Source organism: Urocitellus parryii, chromosome 11, assembly GCF_045843805.1.
Source record: "Urocitellus parryii isolate mUroPar1 chromosome 11, mUroPar1.hap1, whole genome shotgun sequence".
Classification (NCBI taxonomy): domain Eukaryota; kingdom Metazoa; phylum Chordata; class Mammalia; order Rodentia; family Sciuridae; genus Urocitellus; species Urocitellus parryii.
In genome coordinates this window covers 125,479-149,373 of record NC_135541.1, presented here as the reverse complement: position 1 = coordinate 149,373, position 23,895 = coordinate 125,479, and the positions used below count along the sequence as shown (strand labels likewise).

General features: G+C 57.6%; 2 protein-coding genes across 3 annotated transcripts; both read left to right on the top strand.

Moving 5' to 3' along the window:
- Positions 1–2,529: 2,529 nt before the first annotated feature.
- Positions 2,530–15,025, top strand: C11H1orf159 (chromosome 11 C1orf159 homolog). Of its 2 annotated transcripts, none has more exons than XM_026414885.2 (10): positions 2,530–2,894; positions 5,461–5,610; positions 6,868–6,964; positions 8,943–9,018; positions 9,801–9,896; positions 10,182–10,247; positions 11,695–11,829; positions 12,531–12,556; positions 12,648–12,678; positions 13,913–15,025. In XM_026414885.2, exons 1-10 carry the CDS (start codon positions 2,869–2,871, stop codon positions 14,008–14,010), a joined length of 801 nt encoding a protein of 266 aa, XP_026270670.1. In that variant the 5' UTR covers positions 2,530–2,868; the 3' UTR covers positions 14,011–15,025. The 2 variants fall into 2 exon arrangements, with proteins under 2 accessions (XP_026270670.1, XP_026270671.1); XM_026414886.2 differs by lacking the exon at positions 2,530–2,894 and adding an exon at positions 6,474–6,598 and having other exon boundaries at positions 5,523–5,610.
- Positions 15,026–19,169: 4,144 nt separating this feature from the next.
- On the top strand, positions 19,170–21,580 carry Rnf223 (ring finger protein 223). The gene is made up of 2 exons (XM_026414887.2): positions 19,170–19,301; positions 20,576–21,580. The coding sequence occupies exon 2, from the start codon at positions 20,585–20,587 to the stop codon at positions 21,311–21,313; it is 729 nt and encodes a 242-aa protein (XP_026270672.2). The 5' UTR covers positions 19,170–19,301; positions 20,576–20,584; the 3' UTR covers positions 21,314–21,580.
- Positions 21,581–23,895: the final 2,315 nt, after the last annotated feature.

Here is a 23,895-nt window from a genome sequence, read left to right as displayed (position 1 = left end):
TGACTTTGGTCTCCAAGTTTTTGGTTTTAAACACCCAGCAAGCCTGTTTCACCAGTCAGATGGCCAAAGTTGTGACTTAGTCCTGAGTTCAGTTTCCTTTTTCTCAAAGTGGACCATGATGGAGCAACCAGTACTGTCCCCTAACTCTCCTGCAGTTGGCTGTCAACAAGTTCACCAGCACCATGAATCCTCATCATGGGAATGGGGTTCCTTGGAGAGCCAGGCCTGCCCAAGAAAGCTGGAGCAGGGGCTACTCTCGGGTCCCATCTGGGTTGCTAAGTTTGTTGTTGAAAGCTTGGTCTTGAGATTTTCAAAGTAGAAAATGAACTGCATTTAGTTAATTGTTGAAGTGTAATTTATGTCCAGTGAGGGGCACGGGTCTTGTATCCAGTTCCATGAGTTCTGATATACACCTCCACCCACTTACTCCATGCTCCTGTCAGGTGTAGAGCCTGCCTGTCATCCCTTGAGGTTGCCTTTCAAGCCTTTCAGGACCCTGCCTCAGCAAGTGTTTGTGACCTGACCACTTTCTGTAGTGTCATGGAGTCACATCCCACCTACAGCTGTGCCACCCACCACTCAGCCATATGGGTGTATTTCTGGTGTGGCTAAAGAAGCTATGTGCAATTTTGGACCGTTTTTGTGGGCATGTGTTTTTCTTTCTCTTGGGAAGACAGCAGAAGTGCCACCGCCACGGCCAGGTGTGCAGTTCCTCAGCTGTGCATCCCCACCATCCAGGTGCCTGGTGTCTGTCATTCATCTCCCATGGTGTGATGGTGGCATGCATTTTTCTTCTGTGTATTATGTGCTCAGATGTCTGTTCTGAAGTGTCTCATAGGGCTTCATCATGTTTTTTATTACTGAGTTGTGACAGTCTCTTCTGTATTCTATAAACAGGGCTTTTGTTAGGTAGTATTTGTCTTGCAAATATTAACACCCCACACTCTTTTTTTTTTTTTTTTTTTTTTTTTGGCTACAGGGGATTGAACCCAGAGGTTCTTTACCACTGAGCTATGTTCCAATCATTTTTAAGATTTTGAGGGGCTTCACTAAATTGCCTTGGCCTCCAGAGTCCCATTCTTTGAACTGCCTATTCATGTTATCAGTAGTGTAATTTACATTTTTTTATTTTGGAACAGATTTAGACTCTTATTTTGGGACAGATGCACTTGCCCCAAGATAATGGCCCACCTGACCTTGTTCAAACTTGCCCTGAGATAACGACGGGCTCACCTGACCTTGGTGCCCTTATAAGTTATGGGGCTGCAGTGGCATCACTGTGCATGTCCCCAGCTTTACCCCTCCAGGGCCCTATGCAGGACCCCACATTGTGTTTGGCTGCTGTGTCTTCCCCAGGCTGTGGCTGTGTCTCACTCTCTGGTGAATTCTTAGGATCTGAAGAGGCTTGGTGGGGTGTTTGTAGAACATCCTGTTTGGGTTCCTCAGGTGGACTGACATGAGGGACTGTCACGTCACTCATGGCAGACTGAAGGAGCACCAGGGGTGATCAGGTGAGGTGCTGATCCCATCACACCCCTTTAGAGCCTCTCTGATGTCCACAGAATACCCCTGGCCTGGTTGAGATGGTGTTTGTAGGTGTCTCTGCTGCAGAGTTGCTCCTTTCCCCTGTCCCTGCTGTCTTACAGTGAGTCTCTGTCCAGCCCATGCTGGGGATGCTATCTGAGATTCCTCTGTAAAGAGTGTCTCTTTCGTGGTGTTTGGCTATCAGTCATGCACTTTCACCAGCGTGGACGTGCCCTGCACTGGCCGTGGTTTATGCACTGTCGCCAGCATGGACACGCCCTGCACTGGCCATGGTTCATGCACTGAGGCCAGCATGGACACGCCCTGCACTGGCCATGGTTCATGCACTGAGGCCAGTGTGGACGTGCCCTCCTCTGTCTGTGGTTCATGCACTGTCACCAGCGTGGACATGCCCTGCTCTGGCTGTGGTTCATGCACTGTCACCAGTGTGGCACTGTGCACTGGCTGTGGTTCATGCACTGTTGCCATCATGGATGCACCCTCCACTGTCTGGTTCATGCACTGTGGCCAGTGTGGACACGCCCTCCACTGACTGTGGTTCATGCACTGTCACCAGTGTGGACGTGCCCTGCACTGGCCATGGTTCATGCACTGTTGCCAGTGTGGACGTACCCTGCACTGGCTGTGGTTCATGCACTGTTGCCAGCGTGGACGTGCCTGCACTGGCCATGGCTCATGTACTGTCACCAGTGTGGCACTGTGCACTGGCTGTGGTTCATGCACTGTCGCCAGCGTGGACGTGCCTGCACTGGCTGTGGCTCGTGTACTGTCACCAGTGTGGCACTGTGCACTGGCTGTGGTTCATGCACTGTCACCAGTGTGGACGTACCCTGCACTGACCGTGGCTCGTGTACTGTCACCAGTGTGGCACAGTGCACTGGCTGTGGTTTGGTGCTCGGCCGTGTATTTCTGCTTGTGTAGTCTCAGCTTTGTGTTGGGGCACTTTCATCTGGCTACTGTCTTTTTTGATTTTTGAGCACTTTCTTTCTCATGCTGTAAGGTACTTTGGGCTCATGCTCCTATGTTTCCTGCCCTAGACCCAGGATCAGCCACTTCTCCAGGGAGCCCTCATTCCTAAGATTGGAGGGTGGTCTTAGAAACTAGAATCTAGGGGGCTGGGGATATAGCTCAGTTGGCAAAGTGCTTGCCTCACATGCACAAGGCCTTGGGTTCAATCCCCAGCAGAGAGAGAGGAGGGGGGGGGTAGATATGAGAATCAAGGCCCAGGTGCTCCTTTTGCTTCTAGGACCTCAGTGGACAGAACTTGCTGATAGAGCTGATTACACAATCAGATCTGTGTGTCTGTAATCTCTAACCTGGAACATGCTGTTAGGCTGTTGCCACTCTGGGTAAGACCCTGTTGCCCACCATCTGCAGCCCATTTCCTTCTTTATTCAGCCCCAGTGTGCATGCAGAGCACCCTCAGAATTGTTCCTCATATCCCTTAGGCTCGTTAGAAATAAAGTTACCAAGTAGAGCACAGAGTTCTGTGAGTTACAGTGGAGTTTTTTGTTTTGTTCTGTTTTGTAAATTCCTTAGGATTATATGTAAACAATTGTATCATCTGTATTGAGACAGTTTTACTTTTTCCTTTCTAAACCTTTTTTTTTTTTTTTTTTTTTTTGGTACCAGGGGTTGACCCTGAGGGGTCTTTAACCATTGAGCCACATCCCCAGCCTGTTTTTGTTTTTTATTTTGAGATAGGGCCTTACTAAGTTGCTGAGCCTTTCTAATGTTTATGGCTTTTCTTTTCTTTTCTTTCTTTCTTTTCTTTCTTTTTTTTTTTACTACATTGGCTAAAACCATAGAACAGTGATAAATAATGTAATGACCATATTAAAAAGGAGAAAAAACACATGATCACTCCAGTAAATGTTGAAAAAGCATTTAATAACATTTAAACCCCTTTCGTGATGAAGGAAAAACCTCTTAGCAAACTAGGAGGAGAAGGGAGCTTTGTGTGATAAAAGGCATCTGTGGAAAACCTACACTAGATGTTGTACTTGGCAGTGGAAAACATGAAGTACTTTATCCCTAAAATCAAGCAGCTAGCATTGCGCCTGGAGCCCTTACCTTGGCAGTAAGGTCAGAGGTAAAAACCAAGTTGGTTTCATCAGATCATAGAGGACAAGTAAAACTGCATTTGCAAGTGATGTGGTTATGTAGAGATCCTAAGAAATATTTAAAAAAAGTTGAGTATATTAAGTAAAATCATGAAGATCTTGGAAATAAAAGTTTATATGCAGAAATTAACTGTTCTGTTATGTATTAACAGCAGACTATTAGAAAATGAAATCAGAAATTCTTTTCTGTTTATAATCATACCAAGAAATAAAGTATTTAGTAGTAAGTCTAACTAAAGATATGCAAAACCTCTTCACTGAGAACACAGCACACTGGCTGTGGGAAACTGAAGTGACCTAGCGTGGGGGAGACGTGTTTGAAGTGGAGGACTTGACATGGTTGGAAGACCAGTCCTCCCTGCAGAACTCATGCAAGCCTTTTCTGTGAACTGACAAGCTGATTCTCAAACGTGGATATGCGTGTGACTAGGACTGCCCACGCTGTTGTCAAAAGCAGGTTCTTGTGGCCTGACCTCTGGCTGGGTATACACAGCCCCAGCAGTGGAGTACCCTGGAGCTGAGTTGGCTGTGGAGTGATGCCTGAGAGCAGAGCAGCTGCCCAGCAAGTACAGCAAGGCTGGGATGGTGGTTAGAACAGGTTTACTGAAAGGCCAGGGAAAGACGGAGGGGCACCCCAGACAGGGGTGGGCAGTGGTGAGGGAGAGGAGGCCCAGCCTCCCTGGGTGGAGTGCCACTTAGCCACTGAAAGGCACAGATGTGCAGATCAACAAGGCACTTCCAGAGGCCCTGTGCCATGTGACATAGCCAGACACAAAGCTATACCTGCTAAGTGACCCCTTGGTAAGAAATTCTAGAACACAGCTCAGTGCAGTGGCATATGCCTTTAATCTCAGCGGCTTGGGACAGTGAGGCAGGAGGACTGTGAGTTCAAAGCCAGCCTCAGCCACTTAGCCAGGCAGTAAGCAATTCAGTAAGACCCTGTCTCTAAATAAAATACAAAAAAGGGCTAGGGAGGTGGTTCAGTGGTTAAGCACCCCTGAGTTAAATCCCTGGGACCAAAAAAAAAAGACAAAGAAATTCTAGAAAGCAGATTTGTGGTGACAGCCAGTCAGTGGGTGCCCGGGCCAGGGTTTGCAGGAGGAAGGTTGCAGAGGGCTGCATTGCAGATGCCCTGATGATGTGCGGTGTGCACAGCTTTCCAGAACCCCCAGGTTGTGTGTTGTGTGCCAATCGAACCTCAATAAAGTTGACTAAGCAGTGCCAGTGTGACTGGAGTCTTGGACTTTTGGTTCCTTTTGTGACTTGACCTGGCCCTGGTTACCTTTCCCAGAAAGTGAGAAGGGACCCTGACACCAGTTTTCCCTAGGGCATGGGGAGATCTACTGAGCACATGTTAAATGGACAAAAAGAAAGGATGAGACTTGACCACATCCTGTAGGTGAGGGGCACCATCTAAGAGGACTAGCCGTGAAGGAGGACTTCAGGAAGTGTGCACTTTTAGTGGGGTGGATCGCTGGCACTCTTCCAGAAAAGGCAAGCGCTGCTGTAGGCAGGAGGGCACTGGACCTGGCTTCATAGGAAACTATCCCGCAGGACTGGACACTGTCTGAACCATACCGTGTGGTTACTTTGCCAACAGACCTGGATGAATCTGGCATAAAGCAAATTACAGGACAGATGTGGGCCCCTCCCTGTCAAGGGACCAGAGCTTGTGCCCTCAGTCTTTGCCTTATGGGCTGTGTGGACCCCATAGTCCTCTCCCCAGGATCCCCAAGGGGGAACTTGCCCACTGCCCTGGGCCAGTCAGAGAGCACCGTTCCTTATTCCCCAGCCTCAAACTGGAACATCTCTGCATTTTTCCTGAGGACCTGCCTGGAAAGGAAGTGGGGACTGCTGCTGTGGAAGTGTCCTTGGTGCCAAGGTGTCCTACAGTGTGCTGCTCCCACCCCGCAGCTGTGTTTAAGTGCAGAGTTTCCTGGAGGTAACTAACATGAAAATATATATCCAGCAGTGTCGGGGACATTACGCCATGAGAATCACCCTGTGAGTTAAGTGAAATTTGTTGAAAGTAATACAAATGGGGGGCTGGGGCTGTAGCCCAGTGGTAGAGCGCCTGCCTTGCACATGTGAGTCACTGGGTTCCATCCTCAGCACTACATAAAAATAAATAAAGATATTATGTCCATCTACAACTAAAAAAACAAAAAGTAGTACAGATGATATCACTTCAAGGTTGTGTGGTGGGTGCTGCTAATGCTCTCTCTTATGTTACAAATGTGAGGTGAAGACAGACCTGCTGACCTGGGATCCCAACAACTGGGGAGGCTGAGGCAGGGGGGATCCCTCAGCAACTAAATGAGACCCTGTCTTAAAAAAAAAAAAGGACTGGGGATACAGCCCAGTGGTAAAGCACCCAAGTTCAATCCCCAGTACCAAAAAACAATAAAGATGGTGTGACTACTAAGCCACATGATGGTCAGGTGTCAGGAGTTAGGGTGAAGAAGTCTCCTTGCCATGTGTTTGCTCCTTGAGTCCCTCCGCCCAGGACTAGAACTTTTTGAACTCTAGCATTATTCTGGACCCATGTCTGCCTGCCCTAGGGACCTAGCTACCTACGGGGAAAAAGTCTGGGTGACCATGCCCAAAACTCCAACAGAACCTTGAGAGGTGTCATCTGGTCTTGGGAGACCAGAGATGCAGTGACCTCGTTTGCAAACGCCAACCCAATGAACCTGTTGGAGAGAGATCAGGATGCCCCTCTGGCCAACTCTGGACTCGCCTTGCTGGGAAAGTGGTCTTTACAGTGACCAGCAGCAGGCCTCACCTAATGGTCTTGATTCACAGGCCTTGGACCCTGGGCCTGCAGAGCTCAACGGTCAGGCCCATGAACTCCACACCCTCTGGCCAGGCTTTCTGCTGAGCACCTGGGTGAGGAGCTGATGCCTGCAGCTCTCATCCTGGAGGGGCAGGTAAGGGTGCCCTGGACCGCACCCACAGACCTCACAAGGCAGGGACCTGTGCGCATGCCCCTGCTGGCCACAGCCCATCAAGCCTGCCAGGTCCTCCCCAGCTCTGGGCACTCTCACTGCCATTGCAGCCCCTCCCCTTTCTCACGTGCACCTGCCACTCCAGAGCTGCTCCTTTTGCAGCCCCGCCCCTTCCAACTATGGCTCCACCTCCCTGACATGTTGCCTTCTTTTCCTGCTTGTGTCCCTGGCACTGCCCTCCTCTCTCGCAGGCCCCGCTGTCCTCCTGCTCCTGGCATGGCACTGCAACGCTTCACGCTCCTGGCTGGCCTTCTGGTGGGAGTTGCCAGCAAGTCCACAGAAAGCGAGGTTGGTGTTCCTGTCACATGTCCAGGTGGCCATCCTCCAGGGAGGCAGTGGGCCCTTCCCCTTTAACCTGAGGAGTCTTGGCACTCAGCCCTAGGGATGATGGAGTTCCCTGCTGGGGTCCAAGGGGCTTGTGTCTTGAAGAGGGCAGCAGACATGCCCCCATATGGTGGCTGTTTGGTTCTACCTTCTAGAAGACTGCCAGACCTACTTGTTTCTGTAGAGCGCACAAGGTCTCTGCAGATGCAGCCTGGAGCTGCCTGCCCACTTGCTACTTGCTCAGGAGAGTGACAGTGGGGTATCATGGCTCTGCCAAGCTGGTGACACTCCAGTATGCTGAGCTTTGGTGTCCAGAAGAGCTGAGCCAGGGCCGGGTGGCAAGAGGGTGGGGCATCCCTCACTGACCAGGCCCAGGCTAGTGTGAGGGTGCAGCTACTGGGCCTCGGCCCCTCCTGTGTGGCCTTGATGCTGCCCTGTGTCACTCACACTCCTCAGATGCCCCTCACTATTCACCAAACTAAAGTCACAGGAAACAATGGCCCAGCAGTGACAGTAGAGTCACACCTGGGGACCCCCCTGCCTCAAGGCCTGTCAGCTGCCCTGTTGTCAGTGAAGGCCAGCGCTCAGCATGTGTATGGTACCTGGGTTCAAGGGTTTGGCATGAGTTCATTTCCCCTGAACGGCTGACCTGGCCTGGGCACTTATGTCTGAGACCAAGCTGCAAAATCAAGGGGCATAAGTGGAATTGCAGAGGGCATCAGTGAAGTGCCCCTCCCTGTGGGGGTATGTTGGTCGTGCCAAGCCTTGGCAAGGCCCTGGCCAGCCTCCCAGTATTCATCGCGGTCCAGAAGAGTGTCCTTTTTCTCAAGACAGTGTCATTAGAACTGGCACTACAGTTCCTGGAGTGACTGATATCAATGATTCACTGACAGGAGTGTCTGCCCTGTTTCTCCCTGTGGCCCATAAGGTGAGAGGTTGAGGCTGGAGCAGCTCTGCCCCGACCAGGGAGACCCTGTGGAGAAGGGGCCTTGGCCACCTCAGCTTCCCTAGTGAGGTCTTCAGGGGCAGGGACGTCCACAGCCTGGGACATCTCCCCAGGTGGGGCTGGACACCTTCCTACCCCCGTAGTGGGGAAGTGTTCTTTCCCTCAGCCGTGTGACTGAGGCTCCTGCGACAAGGGACAGACTATGAGAGAAAGCATTTGAATGTAAGTTTTACATTACGTGGGAGCCTTCCTCAGGAACCCGTGTCCCAGAGAAGCAGGGATGCTGAGTGGTTGTGCGAGGCTTGAGGAAGAGGGGTGGTCCTGACCAAGTGGGCTTGGATGGAGAGTGTGATCGGATGGCCATGAACCAGGATCTGTCCAGCCGGGTTGGTCAAGACTCTTCTCTGTATCTTCCTCTCCTGGGGCATGGGCAAGGCCCTCTCCCTTGGGGTCTCCTGGTCTGCCTGAGGGACAGAGGGCAGAGGAGGTCAGAGAGACCTGCTTTTGCTCTTTCTCAAATGCACAGAATTCTGAGTCATCACTCCAGGCCGCCGTGCAGATCAGGCTCCCAGGGCCTCTGCTGCCTGGCCTTTGGGAGTGAGGAGGCTGCTGTGGAACCTGTCTGGTGGGTCAGGTGGTCATCCAGTGTTCAATGGCCACTCGCCCTGCACAGCTCAGATAGTGCTATCCTCCCCTTGGAGGGGCACCCAGGGCCCCGGGGGAGAATGGAACAGTGACTCTTGAGATGTCTGGTCAGTAGTCCAGTCTCCACCCTGCTGCATTGGATCTCCCTGGCTCATTCTGTACTACCCTGAAGTTTTCCCTGGAGACTGCCCAGAGTGGGGCTCTTGCAGGGGCAGGCATGTGTCCTCACCTGCTTCTAGGCCAAGGGGGAAGCTGGGAGCCTGTTGCTGACTAGAAGAGGCAGAGCCATGAACGCTCACAGTGGACTGACAGTGTTGCCCTTGCAGAGCCTGCCTGTTGTCACCCCTCCAGGCCCAGCAGCCTGAGTGCTGTGTGGACGTGATGGACGCCAACACCACATGCCCAAGCACAGGCCTGTGTGGCCCAGGTGAGCCACTTTGTCATAAGCAATCCCCTGAACAGCTACCAAGCCACCAGCCCATGGTAGGCATGTGTCCCCGCCTGCCCCTCTTCAGTGGTGAGGACAAGAATGGTTTAGCCCCAATACAGCTCATGTCCAGTGCTAGCTTTCAACACCCACGATCAATATTTATGGACCCTATGTCTCTGGCCTCAGTGCTGTGTTGAATGTTGGAAAGAAGTACAGGAATAATACCCAGTCGCTACCCTTACAGGAAGCTGGAAGACAGCTGCTCACATGCTGTTGGCCAGTAGGAGCTAGGCCACTCCAGCACCTGGGCAGGGAGAGGGTGGGGCTTCAGGTAGTGATAGTCTGATATGGAAATTTGGCTTGATCCTGCAGGGAGACCCTGGGGGGGACAGTACAAGGATGCAGTAGTTACAGATGAGGGTTGTATCTGCCCTGAGTGGGTCCCAGTGAGTGTGGAGTGCCTGAGGCAGCTGCACGCATGCCCTGAAGGCCCTCTCAGATTCCCATCACCAGCCTCTGGACTGTCTCTTAAGGTGTTCAGCAAAGGATGCGGCCTCCTCAGCACCAGCCTCCACAGGAATCTGGGGCCAGAGTGACGTGCTTCCTGTGGTGTTTCTTTCTTTCTCTGGAGTTAGAGCCTTTGGTTCCACCCAAACTTCCAGTGTCCGTGTTTTTGAGTGATGGTTGATTTATAAACTCAAAAGATACAGAAATGCCCCAGGATACAGTGAACTGGCCTGGATTCTGCCTCTACTGAGAGCCGCCTGCCTCCTGTGTAGGCTGCTATAGACGCTGGAACGCGGACGGGAGCACCAGCTGCATCCGGTGCAGGAACGGGACGGTGCTGACCTATAACAGCTCTGAGTGCAGAAGCCGTATGTCTCCCAGACTGCTGCCCCCTACTCCTCCCAGGTCCTGGACTTCTCACAGGGGTCCACATCTCCAGTTTTGGGGAAACTGGAGTGGCTGCCCTTGTCCCCACAGAACCACTGTCCATCAGCAAATAGCCCCCAGGAGCCCTTTCTTCCTGAGTCCTATGTCCATGAGGAGCAGCGGTGGGGCGAGGGCTCTCTAGTGTCTGGTCTGAGGTTCAGGCAGGTTGGGGTCTTGCTCGGGTCCTGTGCCTGGCCCTGGCCTCCCCTCTGTTCTGCTCCCCACAGTTGCTGCCTGGGGTGCGCAGTTCCCCATGAACAAAAGCACAGGGCTGCCTGGACGGCCACATTTTGGTAAGTCTTAGTTCACCAGGCCAGAGCCAGGCCTGGGGTAGAGGCTCCTTAGAGCCATGGCAGCACAGACCCTGACAGCTGATGGGCCACAGCAGGGTACCTTGGAGGTCACGATCAGACTTCAGACCCAGCCATGCGCTCTGTGACAGGGACCCTGACCATGAAAGAGGGATTTCTGAGAATCCAGGGGCTCCTGAGGCTGAGGTCTGAGGGCTGAGTGTGGCAGGTACTGGGTGTGCCCTGGTGTGGGGGGTGCCATATCCTCCGTGGTCTCAGAAGGGCTGTTGGTGGAAGCCTTCCCTGCCGCACCTTCTGTCTGGTCCCTGCCTCATTCCGTGGCTGACGTGGCCCCTGTGAACTCAGGCCCCAGCAGGAGTCTGCCCCTCCCCAGTGGTTTCTCCAGGGCCTAGGCTTCTAGGACTGCAGGCCTATGGGCCACAGCACTGTCCTCGGGACGTTCCCTGTCTCTAGGTGGTCACTTCTCCCTGGCCTGCAGTCTACTTGAGTTGAGGGCCTGGTCAGGCCAGAGGTGGGAGTGTGGCTAGGAGTGGCTGGGGAGGGTGGGACCAGGTGAGAGGGAAGATCCGGACAAGGCAGGAGCTGGGAGAGGGGCCAGCACCCAGCGGGAGGGCACCATAGTCAGGGAGTGAACCCAGCTCCAGAGCAAGGTGGCCTCCTTTGCTTGAGGTGACTGAGTTGCTGTGGGGAACATCATCCCAGCCCCTCCTCTAGCAGCCCTGGGCTGGGCCTGGGTCCCAGATCTTAGGCTCAGAGTTCTGTTCTGAGAGGCTCAGCTCTTCCCAGGAATTTGAGCCTGGCCTTCCCCTCCCCAGAAAATATGTTTGAGCTCCAAGGTGGCCTCAGGCCCAGCACTGGCCTGGACCGCAGAAGCCAGCAGCACAGAACCGTGGCCCATAGGGAAGGGCCAACTCTGACAGCTCATGGCCTCCTATAGCACAGGGCTAGTTGGATGGCAAGGCCCTGGGTCTGGCAAGGGCACCTGTGCCTCAGGGTGAAAAAGTGGCTTCCCCAGGCACCTAAAGCATCGCCTCTATCCCATGGTCACAGATTGTCCACAGTCCTTGGCCCTGAGCCCTCCTGTCCTGACACTGAGCAGGTACAGATGGGCAAGGAGCAGCTGCCAGCACCTGAGAGGTAGAGTGCGGCAGAAGCACCTGCTGCAGGTTGGAGCTCTGACCCTGCACAGTCTCAGGGGGAGCCTAGGGTGTGAACTTCTGGAGCGTGGAATTCATGAGGGCTTCTGTCCCTTTTACCTTCCCCCTCCCTCTCCCCAGGAAGCCTGGGCCTGTGTCCAGGTGTGCTGGCCCCTTGCTCCCTGAGAGGGCCCAGGTGTGTTCAGGAATGGTGGCCTGGGTTGGGCGTGGACCCAGGGCCCCTGGCATGCCACAGTTGGGACTGGCCACTAGAGCGGCTGATTTGCCTGCAGGGGGTTCCCACGTGGCAGCTTCCCTCTTCCTGGGGACGTTCTTCGTCAGCGCAGGTCTCATCCTCTCTGTGGCTGGGTTCTTCTACCTCAAGCGCTCCAGTAAGCTCCCCAGGGTCTTCTACAGGAGAGACAAAGGTACTTCACCCCTCCTTCTCCCACTCAGGGGCCTAGGTGGTGCCCAGAGGGACAGAGCAAGTGCCAGGGCCCCTCTCTGCCTACCCTACACCAACATTTGGGTGCTTCTGGGGGCTACTATAGCTTCAGGTCCTGAGAGTCCAAGGCTGGGCTGCTGCTGCTGGTAGGAGTCTTGGGGTCTCCAGTCGAGTTAGGTGCCTGGGGTCAGCTCCCAGAAATGCCCACCCAGCATTTCTGCCTTCCAGGCCATCCCCAGAGCAGAGTAGACCTGGGTGTGGCCATCTCAGGTGGCCCAGGGAACCCCAGTGGAGGCACCCATGCCCGTATGAATAACGTGGGGCTGATGGCCACTGCCTCACTTGCAGCACCTCTGGGAACCCAGAGGATGGAGGGGTCTCTGTCCCCCACACTGAGTTCTCTGAGCCAGAGAAACCACCTGAGGAGCATGGCTTGTATGCTCTGGGCAAGTGGGAGGGAGGTTTCTGGGAGGTGGCTCTTCCTGGGATGCTTGAGTGGCTTGCCCCAGGTGCAGGCCATGAATGTGGCCCAGCTGAGACTCAGCTGAGGGCCCTGCTGGGCAGAAGTGTGGAAGTGGTCCCGGACCCAGCCTGGATCCTGGGAAGAGCCTCTGCCTGCCTGTGGACCTCACTGGATGCAGGCAGCTGCTGGGCTCCAGGGTGATGTGCTGTTCTCTTCTGCAGCCCCAGGCCTGCAGCCTGGTGAAGTCGTAAGTAATCTGCACCCTCCCGGCTGAGCGTCCTGGGCTCCTGTCCCGTGCTGAGCACCCAGATCTCACTCTGCCTCTCTCTCCTTTCAAGGCTGCCATGATCCCCCCACCACAGTCCTCAGGTAAGGGCAGGTTATGTCACCCGGGGTTCTTGTCTCTGGGCCACTTTCCAAATGCCAGACCCAGGGACCTCTGCAGATTTGTCCCTAGACACACATGCCCACCTCTTGGGTCCCAAGGAGACCACTGCATGAAGGAGGGACAGGCGCTTGACAGGCACCCCTGGTCCCTGGTGCCCACCAGCTACATGGCTGTGTGCTGTCCCTTCCTCTTCAGGAACTGAGACTGAGAGAGGAGAACCCAGCACAGGGCCAGACCTTCCCCTGCACTTCCTCCAGCCCTGCTAAGTCCATCTCTGCAAGAAGGGTTCAGGGAGCAGGTCCGCCCCTGGGTCTGGCCCCACCAGCACCCCCACCCAGTTGTGACCCACTGTCAGAGGAGACTGTGAAGCTGAGTCCCTGACCACAGACACAGCTGTGAGCCCAGAGCAGAGTCACCCGCCTCCCTCCCCAGGCCATGCTCTTCCCACTGTGCAGAGGTCTGGTGGGGACAGGCAGCGTGTCCCTCCCCCTGGGGCAGAGCCGTTCCTAACTAAGGCCCAGCCTGCCCTGTTCAGGCAGCACTCGGCTCCGGGCAGAGTGCACCCCAGGTGGCTGAGACAGCAGGAGCGCTCTGACAGCTCTCAAGGTCGGAGTTAGAGACCCAGGAGTGGGAGAGGGGGACCCTGGCTCCCAGGTCTGCGGGACCCTCCTACCTTCTCGGCTCCTAGGCAGTTAGGTGTCCCTGGCTGTGGCCGCGTCCCCTCTGTCTCTGCTCCCTCATGTCTTTTTTCTTTCTGCCTCCCCCTGAGGAGGACACTGGTCATGGCATTTAGGGCCCACCTGGTTGAGGAAGGAGGGTCTCACCTGAGATCTAAGTCACATCTTCCCCGACCTTTCTCCCAAATGAGGTCACACTTGCAGGCTCTGGGGCTTAGGACATGGTCCTAGAAATGCATGATGCCTGCACCTTAGACTTCAGGGACAGCCGGGCCCTGATCCAGGCCCAGATGTGGGGGTGCAGGGTCCCAGGGTTTAATGGGAAACAGCCAGGCTAGGCTCCCGGGGGCATGTGGCAGGAGGAACTGTCTCTTGACAAGTGGGAGCCTGTGGGAGCTCTAAGGGCGGGAGCGCCTGGGCTCTTCCTGGGTCAGAGTCAACAGGCCCCTGTGGTGCCCCACACCTCCAGCCACATCCTCTGCCGTCCTCGAGCCTCTGTCCCTGGCTCTGACACAGCTCATCTCTGACCCCATTTCAGTGCGAAAACCAAGATATGTCAGGCGCGAGCGGCCTCTGGACCGGGCCGTGGACCCTTCTGCCTTCTCCACAGCAGAGGCCCGAGTCAGCAACGTCTGACCTGGAAGCTGATCCAGACTGCACTGCCTGCAGCTTGGAGGCTGGAGGATCCCCCTCAAAGAGCCCCCCACACAAAGGGCTTGTCACCTGGGGCTGGGGACAGGCCAGACCTGGCTCCCAGTGAGTGACAGGCTGAAGGGGAACCCACCCACTGGTTCTCGAAAGTCCTTTTGCTCCGTCCACCCTGCTTGGTTTGACCCACAGGAGCGGGCAGATGTGAGCCTGGGGGGCTCAGGCCACAGCCAGACCCACACAGCCAGAACTGTTAGGAGACGGCAGGGTCCCGAGGCTGCTTGCACCTGGAGAAACCAGGGGAGGCTCTACCCTCTGGAGTCCGTGGTAGCAGGACCCCTCCAGGACCGCCCAGCCCAGTGGCCCCCACAGACCCCTCTAAGAGGAATGAAGCTGAGGCCTGGCCGGCAGCAGGATGCAGCTGTGAACCTAAGACTGAAGCCTCCAGGTTGCCTTGCTCCTGTGGTGGCCAGGAGGCCACAGCCACACCCTCAGGAGCTACAGAACTGAGTTCCCTGAGGCACTGCTGTCCCAGTCCCAGGCCTGGCACCCCAGGCCTGACACACTGGCCAGCAGACACCCAGGCCGGGCACCCACAGCAAAGTGTCCACACATGGGTCCTCCACATCTGAATCCCCAGGTGTTCTGGGCCCGTGGAAGGCATGCTGGCCAGCGGCCCTTGCCTGGTGGTCCTGTCCCAGCCATCCCAGGCCACCAGACACTGCCTGCACATGGCTAGCTTGGCTGGGGCCACCAGCCAGGGCTTCCTGTAGAGGAGGCTCGATGGTGGCCACCTCCTGCGTGCTGGGCTCAGCACTTAGTGGTCTGTCGCTGTCCTCAGGTGTCCTGCCTCATTTCCATCGAGCCTGGCCCACTTCTTGGGGACGTGGCTGTGCTCTGGCACTGTGATTCTGTGTGCAGCTCATCATCCGCGAGTGGTGGACTTGGTCTCTGAGGCTGGCCAGCCACTGGCCCGGCCACAGGGGTGGGGTGCCCATCTGAAGTCGAGTCAAGTAAACTCTTCAGAGCTTCTCCTTCCCTGCCTTCTCAGGGTCCTGGGGTCATCTGTTTTTTAAATCTGTGTGGCACCACCCACCCCACTGCCCTATGCAGGGCCCTATGCAGGGGACAGGGAGACAGCAGGCTCCAGGAGTGCTACTACCTAGTTCCTAGTCGGGCCTCAAATCGGGGACTGCCTGGATCCTGCCAAGGGCCCACCCCTGAATGCACCCCTTCAGCTCCCAGGGTGTCCCCCAAAAGACAGCTTGCTCCAAATCCCCTTGTTGGAGAGGGCCACCCAGGTTCCTTGGGACCCAAGATGGGAGGATGTGGGCATCTCTCCTGGGCTGTTGTGGAGAAGAGCCAGGCCTGTCCGGGGCATGCGGACGGGACCATGGAGACCTGGCAGGGATGGCCAGGCCTCATTCACACCCCTAGAAACCCTCAGGATGAGGCTACAAATAGCAGTTTATGGGCTTGACTCACCCTTGGGGAAACCCCCGTGTCCTGGCCACTTGAGCCCAGGGCAGCAGTCCCTCCTCAAGCCCACAGGTGGACAGTTCTTTGGGAGGCTGGTGGGCATGGAGGCATTTGCTGATGGGCAGCAGAACTGGCCCAGGAGGGCAAGCTGGAGCAAGGCAGTTTCTGCCCCTCCCCTGGGCACTGAGAGTCTGCCCAGAGGAGGGCAGAGCACCTAACACTTGGAATGCCCAGAGTCCTGGCCCTGCCCCAGCCCCTCTGCCCAGACTATGGACTGGGGGTTGTGTCTTCAGATACCTGCTGCCCCCCAGCCTCAGAAAGGCCCAGCCTGAGGTCTGCCTACCTGAGAAGTGCTTGGGAACAAGGCCCCCAGTAGGCCTACCCCCCATCACCTTGTTCTGGGAACAAAGGACCCCACCCTGGAGACAGAACGTGAGGAGCAGCGAGAACCACAGGAGGGAGTCTGACCCCAGTGTGCCTCTTTGCACCCGGGACCTCCCCAGGGCCATGCCATCCTGAGCTACCTGCAGCAGGACAGGTGCTTTGGCCAGACTGAGGGACCCCAACGTGATTCTTTAAAATACTTTTTTAGTTGTAGGTGGACACAATACCTTTATTTTTATTTACTTTTATGTGGTACTGTGGATCAAACCTGGTGCCTCTCACGTGCTAGGCACTGAGGCACAACCCCAGCCCCACCAACATGATTTCTGATGGCAGGTAGGAAGGGACATTTTGTGGCAGACAGAGAAGGCCCCCTCCCTCTCTGGTCATCCTGAGCAACCCCTGCCCAGACCCTTCTCACTCATGCTGACCTGGGACCTCTCCCTCGCCCCCACCCATGGCCAAAATCGGAAACAGGTCACGACAGCCCCCTGCACATTCTTCCCTAGAGCCCAGCCCCCCACCCTTCATTCCCTCACCTGCTCACTCAGTATTCCCTGGGCAGCACTGGGGGAGGTGCCCAAGCTGACCAGGGAAGGACTCAGGTGGACCTGAGAGTGATGTGGGTGGTGGGTGCACAGTTAGATGGGGCCTGGGTCTGGGGGCTGCCTGGGCTCTGAGCCTCAGTGGGGTGTGTATCAGTGAGGCTCAGCAGATGGGGGTTCTGAGCAGGGGCTATCAAGAGATCTTTGGGGACTGCAGTTTCACTGCTGAGTACAAAAGGGACAATGCTGTCCAGGCTGCCTCCTTTCCAGAGGTTGGGGACCAGGCCTGGTGCCAGCCCCAGAAGGTGGGGCAAAGGGCAGACCCAAGTGTGCCTTCCACCCCAGAGCCTACCTTCCCCTTCCAGCTTCTGCCTCCATCCATACCTGGGCCTGCGTGAAAGCATCCCAGCCTGGAGCCAGCAGAGCCACGGGGACATGCAGACAGCCTCAGGTGCAGCAACTCAGGGAGGGTGGGCAGTCAGCAGAGTGACCAGCCCCAGGCACACCCTGGCTCGGAGCGCCTCTCCACTCTGGCCCCAAGTACAGCACTGTCAGAAATGGGAGACCAGCTTCACCCATGGCCCTGGAAGTGGGAGAGCTGCGAACCATGGGCTTCAGGGTGCCCCTTCAAGGCCATGCTCTCCTGGACTCACCTGCACAAGGACAGCTCCTCTATCTGCCACCCACATTAGGTGGGGAGGGATGAGTGAGGGCCTGGCCCAGGGAGCCCCCAGGGTGAGGGGTAGGGGGAGAGGGGACAGGAGAGAGTGAGGCAGACCCTGTGTGCACACACGCACCCATACACTTCATGCATGCACAGTGCTCACTCAGCCACTGTTGGGGTGCTGGTGCACACACCCCATTCACTCGCTTGCCTACTCCTGCCCCACCCACAGCCTGCCAAGTCCCCTCACTGCGGGCGGGACTCCCCAGGCCCAGGTGGGGGAAGGCAGGGATTCTGGCCACACCTCTGCAGCAAGGTCTGGTACATTCCTTGGGCCTCTATGTCACCCTCGCCTCTGGGCACTGACTGTCCCCTGAGGAGCCCGGTGACCTCACAGGAGCCTGGGGAGGAGGTTTCAGGGCAGCCAGGAGTCTACTTCCTGGAGGGCTTGTGATGCTGAGTCACTTGGCTGGCAGAACTGGCTCCAGGGGCTGGTCACGGCACCCCAGGAGCCCCTGACCCTTCTCAGGGAGCCAGTCCCTCTCTGGTCCCCACCCCCCCTGGGGCCCCACCCCTCTCTCTCTAGGACCCCAACTGCTCTCTGTTCCCCTACTTCCTATCTGGGCCCCCATCTCCTTTCCTGGCCCTGAGATTTCTCTCCACTCAAGGAGCAGGTAGGGAAGCTTAGGTCTCTTCCTGAGGTCAGGTTCCCCTCTGGTCAGGCGTCACCCCCCAGCTCTCCCTCAGGCCCTGGGAGTCTTGTCCTGGGGGAGCCACACCGCAGGGGCTTCTGATGCCCAGTCCACTGAGGCGGTCAGTGGTGCCTGCAGGTGGGTGGGCCCCCGAGGAGCAGGGGCATCCCTTGCCCTAGAACGGTCCCTCTCACATTGTGCCCTTTCCACAGGCCTGTGTGTGGGCTCCAACCTCAGAACCTGGGTTCTTGCTAGCAGTGGGGCCCACATCCCCAGTTCAGCAGCACTGGTGAATCCACCCCTGTGCTAGGCAGAAGGCAGGGAAACCTCAGGACCTGGGAGGAGAGCCCAACCATGGCAGAAAGGGTGGGGAGGGGCCGACATCCACTGGAGGGATCCAGGTCGGTCATCTGGAGCGGAGTGGGCAGTACACCTCCGCTCACAATGGGCGCTCAGGTGAGCTGGCGAGGGGGTTGTCTGTGCCACTGGCTACCTGCTTGGCCCATCCGGCTTTGGTGTAGTCCCCTCACCTCCCTCCACTCTAGCCTCAGCCCTGGGTGAACACTGACACTCGCCCGGGCCTTTGCCCTGTGGTGGACTAGAGCCCCATGCTGACTGGCCAAAGCCAGGAAAGCTTCTGCGATCCTCTGCTGGACCCGGGTCTCCCTGCCCCATGGTACACAGTGCAGGAGCGGGGAGGCTTCTTGCCCACCAGCTGTTGTGACCACCCAGATCACAAATGTCCTCGCTCTGATTTCATCCTCAGAGTTGCTGCTCAGGCCCTGCCCAGCCTTGACCTCTCACCTCACTTCCTGGACCCCAACAGAGGGAGGCTGGGCTGGAGTGGGACCCTGGGCAGAGGCAGAAGAGTGCTAGGCGTGAGAATCCTGAGGACAGTCACAGGTGGATGGGTGGGAGGGGGTGGAGCTTCTGGGGAGGCAGGTAGCAGTGCAGGTGGCAAGCTGGGCTATCACTGTGAGGTGTTTGTGGGTTCCCCTGCTTTGGGCCCACCCAGGAGCCATGGGCAGCCGGAACTAGAACAGAGTGGACAGATCTGCTTCTGCACCCACCCAAGTCCAGACCCCCATGCTGCAGAGGCCTGGGCTGACCCCAGACCCAGAACCTCTGATCCCCAGGCGGCCATGCCTGTCCTGCTAGGTAAAGAGGATGGCCAGCCAATCCTGAAGCCCAAGCCACACCCCCAGCCACCCTGGAGGTATAAAGGCACCTGCCCACAGCTCATGCCTTGAGAACTCACACCTGTCCCACACAGCCCACACCAGGACAAGCATACGCATCCTCTACTCCTGACAGCCCAGGTACACTTGCCAGTACCTCAGGACAGCTGCTGGCCACTGGCCCCAGGAGAGACACCTGCCAGGTGGAGCCGAGGCCAAGCCAGGACTGGAGGAGAGGGAGCAAACGGTCTTGGAGCTGGGGAGCCCAGAGGCTCAGTACCCCTCTGTGGTCGGCGGAGAGGATCATGCCCAGGAGCTACTGACCCCCCGCTGCCAGGTAAGGCTGCTCAGCCTGTCCTCACCCTTCACCTGAATAGGCCCAGGGCGGAGCACCTCTGGGAGGGTGAGGCCTGGTGCCAAGGAGCAAGTTCTGTGGGAGAAAGGTGGGGGAGGGCAGTCCCGAGGTCCTCCCAGGTCTGCCAGGGCCACAGCTATCCCTGAGACGTGGTGACATCACACGCCAGGAGCCTGGGGCCCTCGTGACATCACGGTGATGTCAGGTGACTCACAGGATCGCAGTGACAATTTAGCAATACCTGCACCATCCACCTGCCCCCAGGACTGGCCAGTAAGCCTAGACCAGGGCCAGGAAGGCCAGGGGCCACCTCTTGTGAGGCCCCCTGGGCTCCCTGGGTCCTGGGACCAGAGCCTTTGAGATGGAAGGCATTGTCACTTGTCTGTCCTCTAGGCAGGACCCTGTGGCTGGGGAGGGGCAGCAGGCAGGGCAGGGCAGCTGTCTGGTCAGCGGGGTCTTCTGAGCCCATCAGGGACGTAGAAATGGCCGTGGAAGAGAAGGCCCTGGACCCTTCCACATCCTGCTTCCTCTTCAAAGGGCAGCCATGACCCGACATTCAAGGGCACAGAGAGGATGGCTGAGCCTGCTTCACCCTAGCCGGGGGGGCATTTCCCATCCCTGGTCACGGGCACCAGACCCCGGTCACCAGCCAGACAAGTGGGCCCCAAAGTGTCCAGGGTGCAGCTGGGAAAGCCCTTCCTTGGAATTTCACTCAGGCCTTCCCAGTCTTCCCTCCATCACATGGCTCCTCTGCCCTCTGACCCAGAGACCCCCCACCCACTCTACTTGGCCACTTACAACTCCAGCACGTGCCGACCAACCCAGGCGCCCGCCTATAGGCAGCCCACAAGCCCAGGGCCCCCATCCTGCAGGCTCCGGGTTGAGTCAACCTGGTGGAGCTGCCCACCCTCAAGCTGCCTTTCCCACAGGGCCCGTACCCCCAAAGATGGGATGCTGCAGGAGCCAGCACAGACCACTGCCATCATAAGTAGAGGCAGGGGGCAGAAGGTGTCCACTGAGCCAGGAGATGCACCCCAGCACCCTCTGAGCCATCTAGGCCTGGGGCCCGCTGGACACCCAGCCCTGGGACAAGGAGGGGAGGGGAGGTGATAGCTGGGGTGAAAGAGCTCCAGGGGCACAGGAACTTTAGAGGTACCCACAAGTGGACAGTGTGTTCCCTGGAATCTGGGGGCTGATGCTGGACACGACTGACCTCATAGGATGGGCAGGAGACACTCACAGCCTCTGTTCCACAGCCCAGCACCATGTCAACAGGCCAGCAGGTATGGCACACGGTGGTACCACCCCACTGCCGGAGCAGCCCCACAGTCTCGACACCCGGGTCACCTGGCACCCCTGGTTCAGAGAAGGTGGCCTCCCCGCTGGAGTGCTCCATCTGCTTCTCAGGTTATGACAACATCTTCAAGACACCAAAGGAACTGTCCTGCACCCATGTCTTCTGCCTGGAGTGCCTGGCCCGGCTAGCGGCCGCCCAGCCCCCGGGCTCCGGCACTGAGGCTGTGCCTTGCCCATTCTGCCGGAAGCCCACAGCTGTGCCAGCTGCTGGGGCCCCTGCACTGCGTACCAGCCGCCAGCTGCAGGCCAAGATGCCTGCACACCTGCAACGAGAGGAGCCCGTGTGGCTAGAGGGCACCAAGCTGTGCTGCCGCCCACTGCCTGCCACACCTGGCCGTGAGGCACCCGGCTTTGTGTGTGTGGATGTGGGCCTGAGCAAGCCTGCTGAACCTACCCCACCTGTGCCTGTCCCAGACCTGGCCCCACGCCGGAGCCGCCTGGCCCGCTGCTGGGCCTGCTGCAGGGACTGGCGGCGCTTGGCCTTGGTCTCTGTCCTGCTGCTGCTGCTGTTCTGCATGGTGCTCTGGCCCGTGCAGTGCGCGCTCAAGACTGGGAACCTGCGCTGCCTCCCCCGGCCACCTACCGCCTCCAGCACTGCTGCCACTGCCTTCTCCCTTGAGCCCCTGGCTAGCAACTAGGGTCACCAGCCTATGGCCAGGCCTCTGATCTGCTGGGGTCAGGAGCACAGCAGCTACTGGAAATTTATCCCCTAGGACCCCACTGAAGGTCCTCATGAGATGGACAAAGGGTGCCCAAAGTCTCTAAGATTGATTGGCTCCTACAGGCCCTAGAAGCTATCCCTTCCCCTGTCACACAGGTGGTGGAAGGGACCCAGGAGGTGCTGGCCAGACCCCTGCCCTCCTCCACACACTGCAATGCATGGAGGGCTTACGGTCTTTGAGGCCATTTCACCAGGGCCTTCCCAGGGCTCTCTCTAGGCAGGGCTGGCCCCTTCTGTTGGAGGGATCAGAGAGCAGAGGCAGGGCAGGCCCTCTGCCCAGGCCACTGCAGAAACTGCCCAGATGCCCTTCTATGCTTGCAAACAGTACATTTTAAAATAAAATAGTTTATATCCCTGTTTGGTAAAATGTTCTCACTCTGTGTCCCCACCGTCACTCAGTCCCCACCCCCCCCAGAAAGCCCCCTGTTCCACCCAGCCTAGCCTCTGTCCAGGTTCCCCACTGGATCATGGGTGGGACCAAGGACTAGGGGGGCAGCTCCAGTACCATGAGGTGCCCCTAGGGAAACAGGGAAAGTCCCAGGGACCCCAGCAGGTTGGAGCCTCAGCCTGGCCCAGCACCCAGTGGCTCTAAGGGGGCTTCTCTTTCCCCATCTCCCACCATGGCCATCCCTGCATACCCCCAGGAAGTTGTGAACCCCCAGCCCCACCAGGAGAGCTGTTTAGGGAACCACAGGACCCAAGACCCCTGTGGAAACCAAGGCCCAAGGGTCCCTGAAGCAGAGGTGGTGACAAGCAGTGGTGGCCTGATGATCCAGACCTGGGGTCCCTCTGGTAGACCCTCAGCCCTCCTGAGCTAGCCCACCTGCTGGAGCAAGTGCATGCAGCTTTGTGGGCTGGGCATCCTGCCCACCCCACCCCACCCAGGTTCTGCCATGGCCCCAGGAATCCTGTACCACAAGGTGAGTGAGACCAGGAAGGCCCAGACCTGTCCCAAGGCCCAGATACTTCCTGCTCCTACCAGCAGGGCCTCTGACGGGGCAGAGCGAGAGCAGAGAGAGACCCTGTAGAATCTGGGTCCAGTCCTAGGGACCACATACACCCCGGGCCCAGGACTAGGGGGGCCAGGGATCAGCCTAAAAACAGAACTAAAACCAGCTTTACTCGAGATGCCCTGATGCCACAGGTAGCTGTGAGAAGGAAGGGTGCCTCCATGGACACAGGCCCGGGTGTCACACCCTGTCACACACAGTCACGCATATGTAGAGCCACCTCACCACCAGCAGGGCCAGCACGTGAGTCTGCACACATGGTCACCTGAGCATCTCTACAGGCTCTCATTCCACAGGCCTTATTGCACAGGCATGGTGGTGATGGGCAGGGCACACAGGTCAGCAGGATACTAATACCGATGGCTGCAGTCATGTCAGGCATGGACTGTCCCTGTTGCTCACTTCACACACAGGCCCACATGGAGTGGCTGGACTTGAGGCACATTCAGGTTCACATGTGGTCACTGTCAGCTCTGCAGTCCTCACAAGGCCAAGGGCACTGGATCTCAAGACTGTTTTCCTATCAGTCGGGTCCAGGTCTGGCAAGTCTGAGAGGTGGACTCCAGGCCCCCCCCACTCCAACACCTGAATATCTCAGGCCCTGAAGCAGCCCTCTGAGGAGCCAACAGCTTCTAAGGGCTCCAGCCCTACCCCAGGGCACAGACAGGGAGGCGTGGGAGGAGGGTGGCAGAGGCCCCTCAGCCCCCAGGCTCTGCAGGCTCTCATAGAGGCCGGCGGGCGGAGAAGCCGGTCAGCTGGCTGCACCCCAGACCGTCGGCCAACTCACGCCGCGGGCGACCGGGACTGCGCAGGTCGGGGACTGGGGCCGAGCTTCTAGTCCTCCGCTCGGACTCGCGCTCCGCTGGGGGCCCACGCAGTCCCCGCCCCGTCCCCACCTGCTCGCGCAAGCGCAGCTGCTCGCCTCGGATGCAGCGCTGTCGCGCGAGGTACACGAACTGGTACTGCGCCTGGGTTTGCACCATCCGCAAGCGCTGCTGCCGCACCAGCTGGTTCGTTCAGGGCAGCTGGCCAGCAGAGGCGGCTGGAGGGGTCAGCAGCGAAGGGGGCGGAGTCGTAGGGTGGGCTCTGGGTGGGGCTAGCGGGGAGGGCAGGGCCGGAGGGGCGAGGCCCGTGGGAGGGCGGGGCCGTCAGGTCAGGAGTCGGGAGAATGAAGTCGGGAGAATGGAGCCTGGGGGAGGGGCAACGGGAGAGGGTGTGGCTTCTATGGGGCGTGGCCTCCGGGAGGGGAGGGGCCGGAACTGCTCACCAAATTTGCGGATGAGGTCCACCAGAAAGTCAGACACCATGATGGTGCCCTGGCGTCTGATGCCCGCGTTGGGGTCAAACCAGGCGACCTCTTAATGAATTCAAGGAGTGAAGCCCTGGTCCCATCCTTACCAGAAGGCCTGGTCCAGAGGTCCAGTCTCCTATCGCTCCCTGCAGTCCCACCCCTGGTAGCACCTGGCCGTGCACCACTGTGAGACCAGCG